This window comes from Bombina bombina, chromosome 1, assembly GCF_027579735.1.
Source record: "Bombina bombina isolate aBomBom1 chromosome 1, aBomBom1.pri, whole genome shotgun sequence".
Taxonomy (NCBI): domain Eukaryota; kingdom Metazoa; phylum Chordata; class Amphibia; order Anura; family Bombinatoridae; genus Bombina; species Bombina bombina.
Window position 1 is genome coordinate 1,475,487,083 of NC_069499.1, and position 17,309 is coordinate 1,475,504,391.

Genomic DNA, 17,309 nt, shown 5'->3' on the forward strand with positions numbered 1-17,309 from the left:
TATCAGTTGTGTAAATGAAACATTTTTTTACATAACTTTGTTTATCCTGTATACGAAGCATTTCTGTTTAAATGAAAGCGGTAATAAATATGTGCACAGCTGATACTGCATTCTCACTGGCTAAAAGAGACTGTTCTTAACATTATATTATGAGACAGAGTTTTAAAAGCTTTACTTAGCACAAGAACATATAATATGCATTATAAAAATAAACATTTTTTTTTTTTAATACAGCAATGGAAAACAGCATTTTATTCCTTCTTAGTGACCCTTATTTTATTCTTTGATTAAGCAGAGCACATCAAGAGAGCCTCCTAGTGAGAGGCCTGTAGGGTATCTCTGTTCCTGCTAAGGCTATATATGCGACAAAACTGAGTTCTATACTTCCTCTTATTAGTCCTATGCCTTGCAGTGCTGTCAACTCATTGCCTTGCTCTCAGTTGCACTTTTCTGCCTGGTTGCTTCTGCAACTTTTATCTTGTTAAGAGGATACAAGATTTGATATCTGTCAAACTTGTCTGCTGAGATCAAATCCTGCGCTAGTAAATCATAGCTAGATTTAGTTGGGTGTACCTGAAAATAAATGTTCTGCATATCAAGCAACAAAAGACTCCGTGATAATTTGTAACCTTCACACTATACAGCTTGTTTATTATCTGGGTGGGTGGTAATTTCTCATAACAGGTAGATGCAATGTCCATTACAAAAGTAATTTTCCTTTATTGTTTTTGTCTTCTTAGGATTGGCTGATGGGAGTTGCCACTGAAACAGTTTTTTTAGAGCTGAGTACTTTATTCCGTCTTCAGAATCATTGTTTCTTCCACTAAACTTTTCCTGGATTGTGGCATTCATTATTTGGAAAATACTTTTTTACCTATTTGGGTATTGACAAGATGCCCATCTTAAAGCAATTGGTCACAAATCCCAATGCATCAAAGCGACGGTCCAGAGCGGATCTCACAGCAGAGATGATCAGTGCACCGCTGGGAGATTTCCGCCATACTATGCACATTGGGAGAGCTGGAGATGCCTTTGGGGATACATCATTTCTTGCTAGCAAAGGAGAAGACCAACCAGATGTAGAAGAACCTGCTTCTAAGCCAGGGCTTCTGTCCAGACATTTCCGCAGTAGCAAACGTTCTCATTCTGTGACCCGTAGTGACAGAAGGGATATGTTGGGTTCACTCAGGGACTCTGCCCTCTTTGTCAAAAATGCTGTATCGTTGCCTCAACTTACAGAGAAAGAGTCAGAGAAAAGTTCATCTAGCAAGAAGTTACCTAAAAGTTTGTCTTCCAGTCCAGTTAAGAAGTTTCCAGAAGAACAGCATTTTAATGGGGCATCTGCTCGGAGCCCAGCCCCCTTTCCAGATCTTGCCTCAGCAGAGAGGGAATTTGGGGACATAACTGAGCTGCCAGAGACCAACTCTAAAAGTCATTATGGAATGAAACATGCTGAATCCATTATGTCATTTCACATTGACTTGGGACCTTCAATGTTGGGAGATATTTTAAGTGTCATGGACAACAGTCAGTGGGAGAAGGACTTGGTCTGTAGCCTTGATGAACTTGATGGTAATGGAATGCCTCCTGGCCCGAGTTCTATACCATCTACTCATATAGTTCCTTCATCCATAAAATATCCATCACAAGCTTTGGATGAGGTTCATAGGGTATCTGCCAACAAAATAAGTTCTAGCAGAATTCACAGCAGCCAGCCCACTAAAGACAACTACTCCACATCCAGAGGCCCATCTGGGCACACAGAGGAAAAAAAAATAAGGGCAAGAGAACTTTCTTTTATGGATGAAGAGGAAGAAGAGGATGAAATAAGGGTCTAGAAAGAGCTAATATTTATCTTTTCTTCTAAGGAACTGCTCAGATGGGGAAAAGACTTTTCCAAATACTCAAACTTATTGGGTTGTCCTTGCAGTAACCCTTTACTACCCTGCCCCTTGTGGATCTGAGAAAGTTTGTTTTCTATTCTAGACCTTTAATGGCAATAAACCTCCACAATAACAACTGTTTTCTCATGTGGATATTCTAAAGCCTTGATGGCAGAGTAACCTCTGAACACTACAAATTTATTGCTATCCTAAAAATATGGAAATTTTTGTTTTGGAATATAGCTGACAGGAAAGGGGGAAAAGGGATCCAGGTGCACATAACAATTGATTTAAAACTACACTGCACTCTGCCGGACACCAGTTAATATGTAAGAGGAAACCCCTCATTACAACTTTTTATACCCCCCCCAAAAAAAATCTGTATTATACTCCACACTGTGGCCTCAGCCTTGCTTTTATCTGTTTTTATTTTTTTAACTAATTATTCCTAATTTTTTTTCTCTTATAGAGAGACCTACAAGGCAAAATGTCACAGGCCCTTCAAGCATTAAAATGTTGAGCCTGTAAGTCTTATTCAGATGCCTTCCTCCTAGAACCAACTATTTAATTGTGTTAAAACAAAGAGTGTCTGCATTTATTTACTGGGAAGAGTTCATGTTACTATTCACGTGGTAACATAAGGCTTGTGACAATCAAACATTTTTTCAATAGATGCATTAACATTTAAGCTTCTGTTCCCAAATACCCAGTATTTGAAATATCCATAATGTGAGTGTCACCTTTGCTGCCAACCTTTAGAACTGTTTGCAACCTCATGGTCCCCAAGACTTCAAACTTACGTAGGGTTTCGTTTCCTAAAAAGCTAAAAGTACCATTGCCCTTATGCTTGTCTGGAAGACCTACCATATTGTAGAGTGTGAGACCATGTTTCCTACGCTGGCAGCTAAGTGTTTTAATGGATAGTGGAAATACTGTACTAATCCTTTAAATGAAGCTGATAACTGTTTTGTGTGATGGAGGATCCTTTAATATTTAAAGTGCTCTGAATAAAATAAAATATGACGCTATGCATTTTTCTTTCTCTTGTGGTTCGCACAAAACAGGTCTGTCTTATCCCTCTGGTGCAGTTGCTGGTATTGTTCATGATTGCTGTATGAGCTTTGTTTTTTTAACATACCCCTGTTACATGGGCTTAAATGAAATGCTTGTAATGAGTAATTTACAAAGTGTGTATTAATTTTAAAAATATAAATAGATCCTGTCTTTTAAAGCACCTGAATAGCCATATTTAAATGACAAATGCACAATAAAATATTTAAACAGTGGGAACAAATAAATTCACTTCTATTATCAAATTTGCTTCATTCTGTTGGTATCCTTTTTGAAGGAGCAGCAATGCACTACTGGCAGCTAACTGAACACATCGGGTGAGCCAATGACAAGTGGCATATGCATGCAGCCACCAATCAGGGGCAGCAATGCACTACTGGCAGCTAACTGAACACATTGAGTGAGCCAATGACAAGTGGCATATGCACGCAACCACCAATCAGCTGCTAGCTTCCAGTAGTGCATTGCTGCCCCTGAGTCTACTTAGGTATGCTTTTCAGCAAAGGATACCAAGAGGACAAAGCTAATTAGATAATAGAAGTCAATTGTAAACTTTATTAAAACGGCATGCTCTGAATCATGAAAGTTTTTTATTTTTAGACTTTCAATTTAACGCAGCGTCTTATTTGTTATGCAGCTGAGCCTTTTACTGTAAAACGTGGCCTTTAACTTATACCCAAATAATTATCTGATTGAGAGATATATGGCAGCAGGAAGGAAAAATTTTATTATCAGCAGTGAACAAAGTGCAGTAATAGCTGTTTAACCCTTTGTACACAACAGTCTCCATTTTATTCTCCTTTTATTATTGTTGTATTTCTTTTTTATTTAGTAACAAGGCAGTAAAAAGTTTTGATTTCTTCAACTCTCGCTGTTGGCGCATGTTTGACATAAGTAAATCACCAAGTGTAGGAACCTCTAGGAAATGTCTTTTTACAGCTCATAAACAAAAGGACTGTCAAAGTAGTGTGATTTAAATTATGGCACATACTTTATCAAGCTATTTTTAAATGCTTTCTCTCTCTCTTTTTTTCTCTCTCTCGTTCGTTCTTTCTTTCTTTCTCTCTTTCTTTTTCTCTTTCTTTCTCCAACATAGGTGTGTCCGGTCCACGGCGTCATCCTTACTTGTGGGATATTCTCTTCCCCAACAGGAAATGGCAAAGAGCCCAGCAAAGCTGGTCATATGATCTCTCCTAGGCTCCGCCTACCCCAGTCATTCTCTTTGCCGTTGCACAGGCAACATCTCCACGGAGATGGCTAAGAGTTTTTTGGTGTTTAAATGTAGTTTTTATTCTTCAATCAAGTGTTTGTTATTTTAAAATAGTGCTGGTATGTACTATTTACTCTGAAACAGAAAAGAGAAGAAGATTTCTGTTTGTGAGAGGAAGATGATTTTAGCAAACGTTACTAAAATCGATTGCTGTTTCCACACAGGACTGTTGAGATGAAGTAACTTCAGTTGGGGGAAGCAGTTGGCAGACTTTTTCTGCCTGAGGTATGATGGCCACATTTCTAACACGACTTGGTAATGCTGGAAGGCTGTCATTTTCCCTATGGGGACCGGTAAGCCATTTTCTTAGTTTAAGTATGAGAATAAAGGCTTTATAAGGGCTTAAAAAACTGGTAGACATTTTTCTGGGCTGAAACGATTACTTGCTAAGCATATTTGACAGATTATAGTGCTTTATAATTATTATAATCTTGGGGATTGTTGTTAAAAAACGGCAGGCACTGTATGGACACCTTTTTCAGATGGGGGCCTTTCTCTAGTCATAGGCAGAGCCTCATTTTCGCGCCACTAATGCGCAGTTGTTTTTGGAAGGCAAGGCATGCAGATGCATGTGTGAGGAGCTAGGATCCACTGAAAAAGCTTATAGAAGGCGTCATTTGGTATCGTATTCCCCTCTGGGCTTGGTTGGGTCTCAGCAAAGCAGATTCCTGGGACTGTATAGGGGTTAAATGTAAAAACGGCTCCGGTTCCGTTATTTTAAGGGTTAAAGCTTTCAAATTTGTGCAATACTTTTAAGGCTTTAAGACACTGTGGTGAAATTTTGGTGAATTTTGAATAATTGCTTCATATTTTTTCGCATATTCAGTAATAAAGTTCTGTTTAAAATTTAAAGTGACAGTAACGGTTTTATTTTAAAACGTTTTTTGTGCTTTGTTGACAAGTTTAAGCCTGTTTAACATGTCTGAACCATCAGATAAACGATGTTCTATGTGTATGGAAGCCAATGTGTCTCCCCATTTAAATATATGTGATAATTGTGACATGGTGTCCAAACAAAGTAGGGACAATGATGCCACAGATAATAATAGTGCCCAAGATGATTCTTCAGATGAGGGGAGTAAGCATGGTACTGCATCACCCCCTTCTGTGTCTACACCAGTTTTGCCCACACTAGAGGCCCCTAGTACATCTAGTGCGCCAATACTTATTACTATGCAACAATTAACGGCTGTTATGGATAATTCTATTGCAAATATTTTATCTAAATTGCCTACTTATCAAAGAAAGCGCGATTGCTCTGTTTTAAACACTGAAGAGCAAGAGGACGCTGATGATAACGCTTCTGACATACCCTCACACCAATCTGAAGGGGCCAGGAGGGAGGTTTTGTCTGAGGGAGAAATTTCAGATTCAGGGAAAATTTCTCAACAAGCTGAACCTGATGTTGTAACATTTAAATTTAAATTAGAACATCTCCGCGCACTGCTTAAGGAGGTATTATCTACTCTGGATGATTGTGACAATTTGGTCATTCCAGAGAAATTATGTAAGATGGATAAGTTCCTAGAGGTTCCGGTGCCCCCCGATGTTTTTCCTATACCCAAGCGGGTGGCGGATATAGTAAACAAGGAATGGGAAAGGCCCGGCATACCTTTTGTGCCTCCCCCTATATTTAAGAAATTATTTCCTATAGTCGACCCCAGAAAGGACTTATGGCAGACAGTCCCTAAGGTCGAGGGGGCGGTCTCTACTCTAAACAAACGCACTACTATTCCCATAGAAGATAGTTGTGCTTTTAAAGATCCTATGGATAAAAAATTAGAGGGTTTGCTTAAAAAGATGTTTGTTCAGCAAGGTTACCTTCTTCAACCAATTTCATGCATTGTTCCTGTCACTACGGCGGCGTGTTTCTGGTTCGAAGAACCAGAAAAGTCGCTCGATAAAGAATCTTCGTATGAGGAGGTTATGGGCAGAGTTCATGCACTTAAATTGGCTAACTCTTTTATTCTAGATGCCGCTTTGCAATTAGCGAGATTAGCGGCGAAAAATTCGGGGTTTGCTATCGTGGCGCGCAGAGCGCTCTGGCTGAAGTCTTGGTCAGCGGATGTGTCTTCGAAGACAAAATTACTTAACATCCCTTTCAAGGGCAAAACACTGTTTGGGCCTGATTTGAAAGAGATTATTTCAGACATCACCGGAGGAAAGGGCCACGCCCTTCCTCAGGATAGGTCTTTTAAGGCTAGAAATAAGCCTAATTTTCGTCCCTTTCGCAGAAACGGACCAGCCTCTACTTCTACATCCTCTAAGCAAGAGGGTAATACTTCTCAACCCAAACCAGCCTGGAGACCGATGCAAGGCTGGAACAAGGGTAAGCAGGCCAAGAAGCCTGCCACTGCTACCAAAACAGCATGAAGGGATGGCCCCCGATCCGGGACCGGATCTGGTGGGGGGCAGACTTTCTCTCTTTGCTCAGGCCTGGGCAAGAGATGTTCAGGATCCTTGGGCACTAGAAATAGTTTCTCAAGGTTATCTCCTAGAATTCAAGGAACTACCCCCAAGGGGAAGGTTCCACAGGTCTCAATTATCTTCAAACCAAATAAAAAGACAGGCATTCTTACATTGTGTAGAAGACCTGTTAAGGATGGGAGTAATTCATCCAGTTCCAATAAGAGAACAAGGGATGGGGTTTTACTCCAACCTGTTCATAGTTCTCAAAAAAGAGGGAACGTTCAGACCAATTCTAGATCTCAAGATCCTAAACAAATTTCTCAGGGTTCCATCGTTCAAAATGGAAACCATTCGAACGATCCTTCCTACCATCCAGGAAGGTCAATTCATGACCACGGTGGATTTAAAGGATGCGTACCTCCATATTCCTATCCACAAGGAACATCATCAGTTCCTAAGGTTCGCTTTTCTGGACAAGCATTACCAGTTTGTGGCACTTCCATTCGGGTTAGCCACTGCTCCGAGAATTTTCACAAAGGTACTAGGGTCCTTTCTAGCGGTTCTAAGACCAAGGGGCATTGCAGTAGTACCGTACTTGGACGACATCCTGATTCAAGCGTCGTCTCTGTCAAAAGCAAAGGCTCATACGGACATCGTCCTAGCCTTTCTCAGATCTCACGGATGGAAAGTAAACATAGAAAAAAGTTGTCTTTCCCCGTCAACAAGAGTTCCCTTCTTGGGAACAATAATAGACTCCTTAGAAATGAGAATTTTTCTGACAGAGGTCAGAAAATCAAAACTTCTAAGCTCTTGTCAAATTCTTCATTCTGTTCTTCATCCTTCCATAGCACAGTGCTTGGAAGTAATAGGATTGATGGTTGCGGCAATGGACATAGTTCCTTTTGCACGAATTCATCTAAGACCATTACAACTGTGCATGCTCAGACAGTGGAATGGGGATTATACAGACTTGTCTCCGACGATTCAAGTAGATCAAAGGACCAGAGATTCACTCCGTTGGTGGCTAATCCTGGACAATCTGTCACAGGGAATGAGCTTCCGCAGACCAGAGTGGGTCATTGTCACGACCGACGCCAGTCTGGTGGGCTGGGGCGCGGTCTGGGAACCCCTGAAAGCTCAGGGTCTATGGTCTCGGGAAGAATCTCTTCTCCCGATAAACATTCTGGAACTGAGAGCGATATTCAATGCTCTCAAAGCTTGGCCTCATCTAGCAAAGGCCAAATTCAAAAGGTTTCAATCAGACAACATGACGACAGTTGCTTATATCAACCATCAGGGGGGAACAAGGAGTTCCCTGGCGATGGAGGAAGTGACCAAGATAATTCAATGGGCGGAGGATCACTCCTGCCACTTGTCTGCAATCCACATCCCAGGAGTGGAAAATTGGGAAGCGGATTTTCTGAGTCGTCAGACATTCCATCCGGGGGAGTGGGAACTCCACCCGGAAATCTTTGCCCAAATAACTCAATTATGGGGCATTCCAGACATGGATCTGATGGCGTCTCGCCAGAACTTCAAGGTTCCTTGTTACGGGTCCAGATCCAGGGATCCCAAGGCGACTCTAGTAGATGCACTAGTAGCACCTTGGACCTTCAACCTAGCTTATGTATTCCCACCGTTTCCTCTCATTCCCAGGCTGGTAGCCAGGATCAATCAGGAGAGGGCTTCGGTGATCTTGATAGCTCCTGCGTGGCCACGCAGGACTTGGTATGCAGACCTGGTGAATATGTCATCGGCTCCACCATGGAAGCTACCTTTGAGACAGGACCTTCTTGTTCAAGGTCCATTCGAACATCCGAATCTGGTTTCTCTCCAACTGACTGCTTGGAGATTGAACGCTTGATTTTATCAAAGCGTGGGTTTTCAGATTCTGTAATAGATACTCTGATTCAGGCTAGAAAGCCTGTAACTAGAAAGATTTACCATAAGATATGGAAAAAATATATCTATTGGTGTGAATCTAAAGGATTCCCATGGAACAAGATAAAAATTCCTAGGATTTTATCCTTTCTACAAGAGGGTTTGGAGAAGGGATTATCTGCAAGTTCTCTGAAGGGACAGATTTCTGCGTTATCTGTTTTACTTCACAAAAGGCTGGCAGCTGTGCCAGACGTTCAGGCGTTTGTTCAGGCTCTGGTTAGAATCAAGCCTGTTTACAGACCTTTGACTCCTCCCTGGAGTCTCAATCTAGTTCTTTCAGTTCTTCAAGGGGTTCCGTTTGAACCCTTACATTCCGTAGATATTAAGTTATTATCTTGGAAAGTTTTGTTTTTGGTTGCAATTTCTTCTGCTAGAAGAGTTTGAGTTATCTGCTCTGCAGTGTTCTCCACCCTATCTGGTGTTCCATGCAGATAAGGTGGTTTTGCGTACTAAGCCTGGTTTTCTTCCGAAAGTCGTTTCCAACAAGAATATTAACCAGGAGATAGTTGTACCTTCTTTGTGCCCGAATCCAGTTTCAAAGAAGGAACGTTTGTTACACAATTTGGACGTCGTCCGTGCTCTAAAATTCTATTTAGAGGCCACTAAAGATTTCAGACAAACTTCTTCTTTGTTTGTTGTTTATTCTGGTAAAAGGGGAGGTCAAAAAGCAACTTCTACCTCTCTTTCCTTTTGGCTTAAAAGCATTATCCGTTTGGCTTATGAGACTGCCGGACGGCAGCCTCCTGAAAGAATCACAGCTCACTCCACTAGGGCTGTGGCTTCCACATGGGCCTTCAAGAACGAAGCTTCTGTTGACCAGATATGTAAGGCAGCGACTTGGTCTTCACTGCACACTTTTGCCAAATTTTACAAATTCGATACTTTTGCTTCTTCAGAGGCTATTTTTGGGAGAAAGGTTTTGCAAGCCGTGGTGCCTTCCATTTAGGTGACCTGATTTGCTCCCTCCCTTCATCCGTGTCCTAAAGCTTTGGTATTGGTTCCCACAAGTAAGGATGACGCCGTGGACCGGACACACCTATGTTGGAGAAAACAGAATTTATGCTTACCTGATAAATTACTTTCTCCAACGGTGTGTCCGGTCCACGGCCCGCCCTGGTTTTTTTAATCAGGTCTGATGAATTATTTTCTCTAACTACAGTCACCACGGTATCATATGGTTTCTCCTATGCATATTTCCTCCTGTACGTCGGTCGAATGACTGGGGTAGGCGGAGCCTAGGAGGGATCATATGACCAGCTTTGCTGGGCTCTTTGCCATTTCCTGTTGGGGAAGAGAATATCCCACAAGTAAGGATGACGCCGTGGACCGGACACACCGTTGGAGAAAGTAATTTATCAGGTAAGCATAAATTCTGTTTTCTCTTTCTTTTTCTTTTTCTTTCTCTTTCTTTCTCTTTCTTTCTTTCTTTCTTTCTTTCTCTCGTTCTTTCTCTCTCTCTCTCTCTTTCTTTCTCTTTCTTTCTTTCTTTCTTTCTTTCTCTTTCTCTCTTTCTTTCTCTCTTTCTTTCTTTCTTTCTTTCTTTCTCTCTTTCTCTCTTTCTCTTGTTCTCTTTCTTTCTTTCTCTCTTTTTATTTCTCTTGTTCTTTCTTTCTTTCTTTCTCTCTTTTTATTTCTCTTGTTCTTTCGTTCTTTCTTTCTCTCTCGTTCTTTCTCTTGTTCTTTCTTTCTTTCTCTTGTTCTTTCTTTCTCTCATTCTTTCTCTCGTTCTTTCCTTCTTTCTTTCTCTCGTTCTTTCTCTCGTTCTTTCTTTCTCTCGTTTTTTCTTTCTTTCACTCTTTCTTTCTCTTGTTCTTTCTTTCTTTCTCTCTCTTTCTTTCTTTCTCTCGTTCTTTCTTTCACTCTCTTTCTTTCTCTCGTTCTTTTTCTTTCTTTCTTTCTCTCGTTTTCTTTCTTTCTTTTTATTTCTTTTTCTCTTTTTTTTTCTCTCTCTCTCTTTCTTTCTTTCTTTCTCTCTTTCTTTCTCTCTCTCTCTCTCTCTCTCTCTCTTTTTCTCTCTTTTTCTCTCTCTCTTTTTCTCTCTCTTTCTCTCTCTCTCTCTTTCTTTCTTTCTCTCTTTCTTTCTTTCTTTCTCTCTCTCTCTCTTTCTTTGTTTCTTTCTTTCTTTCTCTCTCTCAATTGTGTGACTTGGGACACTCAAGTCAAAATAAACTCTTATGATTCTGAAAGATTTTTTTTTAATTTTTTCCTTCCCTTTACTTGGTCCAAATGATCCATTTTACCAGCTGGGAGTGTATTCAATTATTTACACATAGCTAATTTACCTTTATTTTGTCATTTGAAATATCATATTTTGCCTGTTGTGTCCCCACAACTGTCCAAGTTCTCAGGGATTCCCAAATAGACCGGGCTTAAAGGGACCTTATACACTCTATCTTTCTTTGCATAAATGTTTTGTAAATGATCCAATTATATAGCCCATACAGTTTAGTTTTTTTTGTTTTTTTAAAATGTATAGTTTTTCTTATTTTTAAATAACATTGCTCCTTTTCAGACTCCTAACCAAGCCCCAAAGTTTTAGTAGAATATTGACGTATACCTACTCCAGATTGCTCCTGTTTGTGTAAACGGTCTTTTCATATGCAGAGGAGGGGGGGGGTCTGTTTTTCCCACTTGCAGTGGATGTTCTAGCTGCCTTTTTAACAGAGCTAAATTTGGAGCTTCTAAGTAAGTTTTTTTAAACGGTTTTATACTGGATTTTTATATCGGTACCTGTGCATATTATTCTTTATAATAGTGTCTATTACATGCAGTTATATGAAAATTGGTGTATACTGTCCCTTGAAATGGAGACTTTGACTCTAAATGACAATGTATACTGACAGAGATACATACAGATATAAGCTCAAGTCTCCATAACTGAACACTACCTAAAAATGCCAATTGACAGAGTAGACCGATCTGTTACTGGTTCTTATTGTCAGACTGATGCAATTATGTAGTTAAAATATCACTCATTATTGTTGTAATATGAGAGAGAAACCTTTTTAAGGTCAGAGTAAAATAAAAGTACAAAAAATGACTTTGATATGTAAGTAAATACAGATCCAACTTTGGTGATTTTGCCGAAAGCTCGTTCTGGAAGAACTCCAGATGTCCAAAGTTTATTCTATTTGTAGTTTGCGTGTGAGAGATTTTGCCTCAAGAAAGTCTTTGTACTTTTATTTATGTTGTATGGTTTTACATGACGTTCTCGTGCATTTCACAATAATCAACATTTAGAATTTCTGTGTATCTTTAGAGACCCGAAAACCAAGTTTTTGTTGTTGTTAAAGAAAAACGGTTAAACAAATACATTTGACCCTAAATGAAAAATTGCCTGCTGATTTACCAGCCCCACCCAAACAGTTTGATAGCTATTAGCACAATGTATACAGATCTATTGATACAGTGTCACTGTGGTGAATGCATTTTTACTGCTGTAATGTCAGGAACAACTTTCTCTTGTAAGGTGTATCCAGTCCACGGATCATCCATTACTTGTGGGATATTCTCATTCCCAACAGGAAGTTGCAAGAGGACACCCACAGCAGAGCTGTAATATAGCTCCTCCCCTAACTGTCATACCCAGTCATTCTCTTGCAACTCTCAACAAGCAAGGACGTTGTAGGAGAGAGTGGTTAAATATAGCTAGTTTATTTTCTTCAATCAAAAGTTTGTTATTTTTAAATAGTACCGGAGTTGTGCTATTTTATCTCAGGCAGTAAATAGAAGAAGAATCTGCCTGAGGTTTCTATGATCTTAGCAGGTTGTAACTAAGATCCATTGCTGTTCTCACATATATCTGAGGGGATTACACAGATGAGGTAACTTCAGCGAGAGAATGGCGTGCAGTTTATTCTGCTATCAGGTATGTGCAGTTATAATTTTTTCTAGAGATGGAAAACACTAGAAAATGCTGCTGATACCGGATTAATGTAAGTTAAGCCTGAATACAGTGATTTAATAACGACTGGTATCATGCTTACTCCCAGGGGTAATACCCTTATGATATTGCAATATAAAAAGTTTGCTGGCATGTTTAATCATTTTTATATATGCTTTGGTGATAAAACTTTATTGGGGGCCTAGTTTTTTCCACATGGCTGGCTTAAATTTTGACTAGAAACAATTTCCACTGTTGTAGTATAAAAGTTACAGTTGGTGCAGTTAAAATTACAAACTGTGACATCCAGCTTCCCTCAAAGGCCCTCTGAATGCTATAGGACATCTCTAAAGGGCCCAAAGGCTTTCCAAAGTCGTTTATTGGGGAAGGTAGGGCCACAGCTTGCTGTGGCAGTTGGTTGTGACTGTTAAAAAACGTCTATTTCATTTTTTTTTATCCGTTTTTTGAACTAAGGGGTTAATCATCCATTTGCAAGTGGGTGCAATGCTCTGTTAGCCTATTATACACACTGTAAAAATTTCGTTTGATTTACTGCATTTTTTCACTGTTTTTTTTTTTTCAAATTCTGACAAAATTTGTTTCTCTTAAAGGCACAGTACCGTTTTTTTATATTTGCTTGTTAACTTGATTTAAAGTGTTTTCCAAGCTTGCTAGTCTCATTGCTATTCTGTATAAACATGTCTGACATAGAAAATACTCCTTGTTTATTATGTTTAAAAGCCATGGTGGAACCCCCTCTTAGAATGTGTACCAAATATACTGATTTCATTTTATGCAATAAAGATCATTTTCTGTCTTTAAAAAATGTATCACCAGAGGAATCTGACGAGGGGGAAGTTATGCCGACTAACTTTCCCCACGTGTCAGACCCTTTGACTCCCGCTTAAGGGACTCACGCTCAAATGGTGCCAAATATATCTAGGGCGCCCATAGCGTTTACTTTACAAGACATGGCGGCAGTCATGGATAATACACTGTCAGCGGTATTAGCCAGACTACCTGAACTTAGAGGTAAGCGAGATAGCTCTGGGGTGAGACAAAATGCAGAGCATACTGACGCTTTAAGAACCATGTCTGATACTGCCTCACAATATGCAGAAGCTGAGGAAAGAGAGCTTCATTCAGTGGGTGATGTTAATGACTCAGGAAAGATACCTGATTCTAATATTTCTACATTTAAATTTAAGCTTGAACACCTCTGCGTGTTGCTTAGGGAGGTTTTAGCTGCTCTGAATGACTGTGATACCATTGCAGTGCCAGAGAAATTGTGTAGACTGGATAAATACTTTGCAGTGCCGGTGTGTACTGATGTTTTTCCAAATACCTAAAAGGTTTACAGAAATTATTAATAAGGAATGGGATAGACCAGGTGTGCCGTTCTCTTCCCCTCCTAATTTTAGAAAAATGTTTCCAATAGACGCCACCACACGGGACTTATGGCAGACAGTCCCTAAGGTGGAGGGAGCAGTTTCTACTCTAGTAAAGCGTACTACTATCCCTGTCGAGGACAGTTGTGCTTTTTTTTTTTTTTTAGTTCCAATGGATAAAAAATTAGAGGTTACCTTAAGAAAATATTTATTCAACAAGGTTTTATCCTACAGCCCCTTGCATGCATTGCCCCTGTCACTGCTGCTGCGGCGTACTGGTTTGTGTCTCTGGAAGAGGCTTTACAGGTAGCGACTCCATTGGATGACATACTAGGCAAACTTAGAGCACTTAAGCTAGCCAATTCTTTTATTCTGATGCCATTGTTCATTTGACTAAACTAACGGCTAAGAATTCTGGTTTTGCTATACAGGCGCGCAGAGCGCTATGGCTTAGATCATGGTCAGCTGACGTGACTTCAAAATCTAAGCTACTTAACATTCCCTTCAAGGGGCAGACCCTATTCGGGCCTGGTTGAAGGAGATTATTGCTGATATCACTGGAGGAAAAGGTCATGCCCTTCCTCAGGACAGGTCCAAATCTAGGGCCAAACAGTCTAATTTTCGTGCCTTTCAAAACTTCAAGGCAGGTGCGGCATCAACTTCCTCTAATAATAAACAAGAGGGAACTTTTGCTCAATCCAAGACGGTCTGGAGACCAAACCTGACATGGAAAAAAGGTAAGCAGGTAAAAAAGCCTGCTGCTGCCAATAAGACAGCATGAAGGAACGGCCCCCTATCCGGGAACGGATCTAGTAGGGGGCAGACTTTCACTCTTTGCCCAGGCGTGGGCAAGAGATGTTCAGGATCCCTGGGCGTTGGAAATTATATCCCAGGGATATCTTCTGGACTTCAAAGCTTCTCCCCCAAAAGGGAGATTTCACCTTTCACAATTATCTGCACACCAGATAAAGAGAGAGGCATTCTTACACTGTGTACGAGACCTCCTAGTTATGGGAGTGATCCATCCAGTTCCAAAGGAGGAACAGGGACAGGGTTTTTACTCAAATCTGTTTGTGGTTCCCAAAAAAGAGGGAACCTTCAGACCAATTTTGGATCTAAAGATCTTAAACAAATTCCTCAAAGTTCCGTCGTTCAAGATGGAAACTATTCGTACCATCCTACCACTGATCCAGGAGGGTCAATATATGACTACAGTGGATCTAAAGGATGCTTATCTTCACATTCCGATACACAAATATCATCATCGGTTTCTCAGGTTTGCCTTTCAAGACAGGCATTACCAGTTGTAGCTCTTCCCTTGGGATTAGCTACAGCCCCAAGAATCTTTACAAAGGTTCTAGGGTCGCTTATGGCGGTCCTAAGGCCGCGGGGCATAGCAGTAGCCCCTTATTTAGACGACATCCTGATACAGGCGTCAAACTTCCAAATTGCCAAGTCTCATACGGACGTAGTACTGGCATTTCTGTGGTCGCATGGGTGGAAAGTGAACGAGGAAAAGAGTTCTCTATCCCCACTCACAAGAGTTTCCTTTCTAGGGACTCTGATAGATTCTGTAGAAATGAAAATTCACCTGATGGAGTCCAGGTTATCAAAGCTTCTAAATTCCTGCCGGGTTCTTCATTCCATTCCGCGCCCTTCGGTGGTTCAGTGTATGGAAGTAATCGGCTTAATGGTAGCGGCAATGGACATAGTGCCGTTTGCACGCTTACATCTCAGACCGCTGCAACTATGCATGCTCAGTCAGTGGAGCGGGGATTACACAGATTTGTCCCCTCAACTGAATCTGGACCAAGAGACCAGGGATTCTCTTCTCTGGTGGCTATCTCGGGTTCATCTGTCCAAAGGTATGACCTTTCGCAGGCCAGATTGGACAATTGTTACGACAGATGCCAGCCTTCTATGTTGGGGTGCAGTCTGGAACTCCCCTGAAGGCTCAGGGATCGTGGACTCAGGAGGAGTCTCTCCTTCCATTAAATATTCTGGAACTAAGAGCGATATTCAAGGCTCTTCAGGCTTGGCCTCAGTTAGCAGCTCTGAGGTACATCAGATTTCAGTCGGACAACATCACGACTATAGCTTACATCTCCCTAGAGATGTTAGAAGTTTAAAAAATAATTCGCTGGGCAGAGATTCACTCTTGCCACCTATCAGCTATCCATATCCCAGGTGTAGAGCACTGGGAGGCGGATTTTCTAAGTCGTCAGACTTTTCATCCGGGAGAGTGGGAACTCCATCCGGAGGTATTTGCACAACTGATTCATCGTTGGGGCAAACCAGAACTGGATCTCATGGCGTCTCTCCAGAACGCCAAGCTTCCATGTTACGGATCCAGGTCCAGGAATCCCAAGGCGACACTTATAGATGCTCTAGCAGCGCACTGGTCTTTCAACCTGGCTTATGTGTTTCCAGCGTTTCCTCTGCTCCCTCGACTGATTGCCAAGATCAAGCCGGAGAGAGCATCGGTGATTCTGATAGCACCTGCGTGGCCACGCAGGACCTGGTATGCAGATCTAGTGGACATGTCATCCTTTCCACCATGGTCTCTGCCTCTGAAACAGGACCTTCTACTTCAGGGTCCTTTCAACCATCCAAATCTAATTTCTCTGAGGCTGACTGCCTGGAGATTGAACGCTTGATTTTATCAAAGCGTGGCTTCTCCGAGTCGGTTATTGATACCTTAAGACAGGCACAAAAGCCTGTCACCAGGAAAATTTACCATAAGGTATGGCGTAGATATCTTTATTGGTGTGAATCCAAGGGTTACTCATGGAGTAAGGTCAGGATTGCTAGGATATTATCTTTTCTTTAAACCTCCTTGAATATAAAGTACAATAAAACACATGGGAATTTGCTTGGGCATGGGATATTATATGCATAAATAAAAAAATATATGTCTAGACCCCCAATAAAGTTTATTTCTTCTACAAGATATGACGAGTCCACGGATTTCATCCTTACTTATGGGATTTATCCTCCTGCTAACAGGAAGTGGCAAAGAGCTCCACAGCAGAGCTGTATATATAGCTCCTCCCTTCCCTCCACCTCCAGTCATTCTCTTTGCCTGTGTTAGTAATAGGAAGAGGTAAAGTGAGGTGTTAGTTTTAGATTCTTCAATCAAGCAATTTTTTATTTTAAAATGGTACCGCTGAGTACTATTTCTCCAACATAGGTGTGTCCGGTCCACGGCGTCATCCTTACTTGTGGGATATTCTCTTCCCCAACAGGAAATGGCAAAGAGCCCAGCAAAGCTGGTCACATGATCCCTCCTAGGCTCCGCCTACCCCAGTCATTCTCTTTGCCGTTGTACAGGCAACATCTCCACGGAGATGGCTTAGAGTTTTTTAGTGTTTAACTGTAGTTTTTATTATTCAATCAAGAGTTTGTTATTTTAAAATAGTGCTGGTATGTACTATTTACTCAGAAACAGAAAAGAGATGAAGATT

General features: G+C 40.9%; 1 protein-coding gene across 1 annotated transcript in view; it reads left to right on the top strand.

The window, feature by feature from the left end:
* CDC42EP4 (CDC42 effector protein 4) overlaps positions 1–2,911 on the top strand; it is a 46,836-nt gene extending 43,925 nt beyond the window's left edge. Inside the window, exon 2 of the mRNA XM_053706992.1 lies at positions 741–2,911. Within this exon, the coding sequence (XP_053562967.1) occupies positions 894–1,838 (945 nt within the window). The 5' untranslated portion in view covers positions 741–893 and the 3' untranslated portion in view covers positions 1,839–2,911. The remainder of the gene's footprint in view (positions 1–740) is intronic.
* The last annotated feature ends 14,398 nt before the right edge of the window (positions 2,912–17,309 follow it).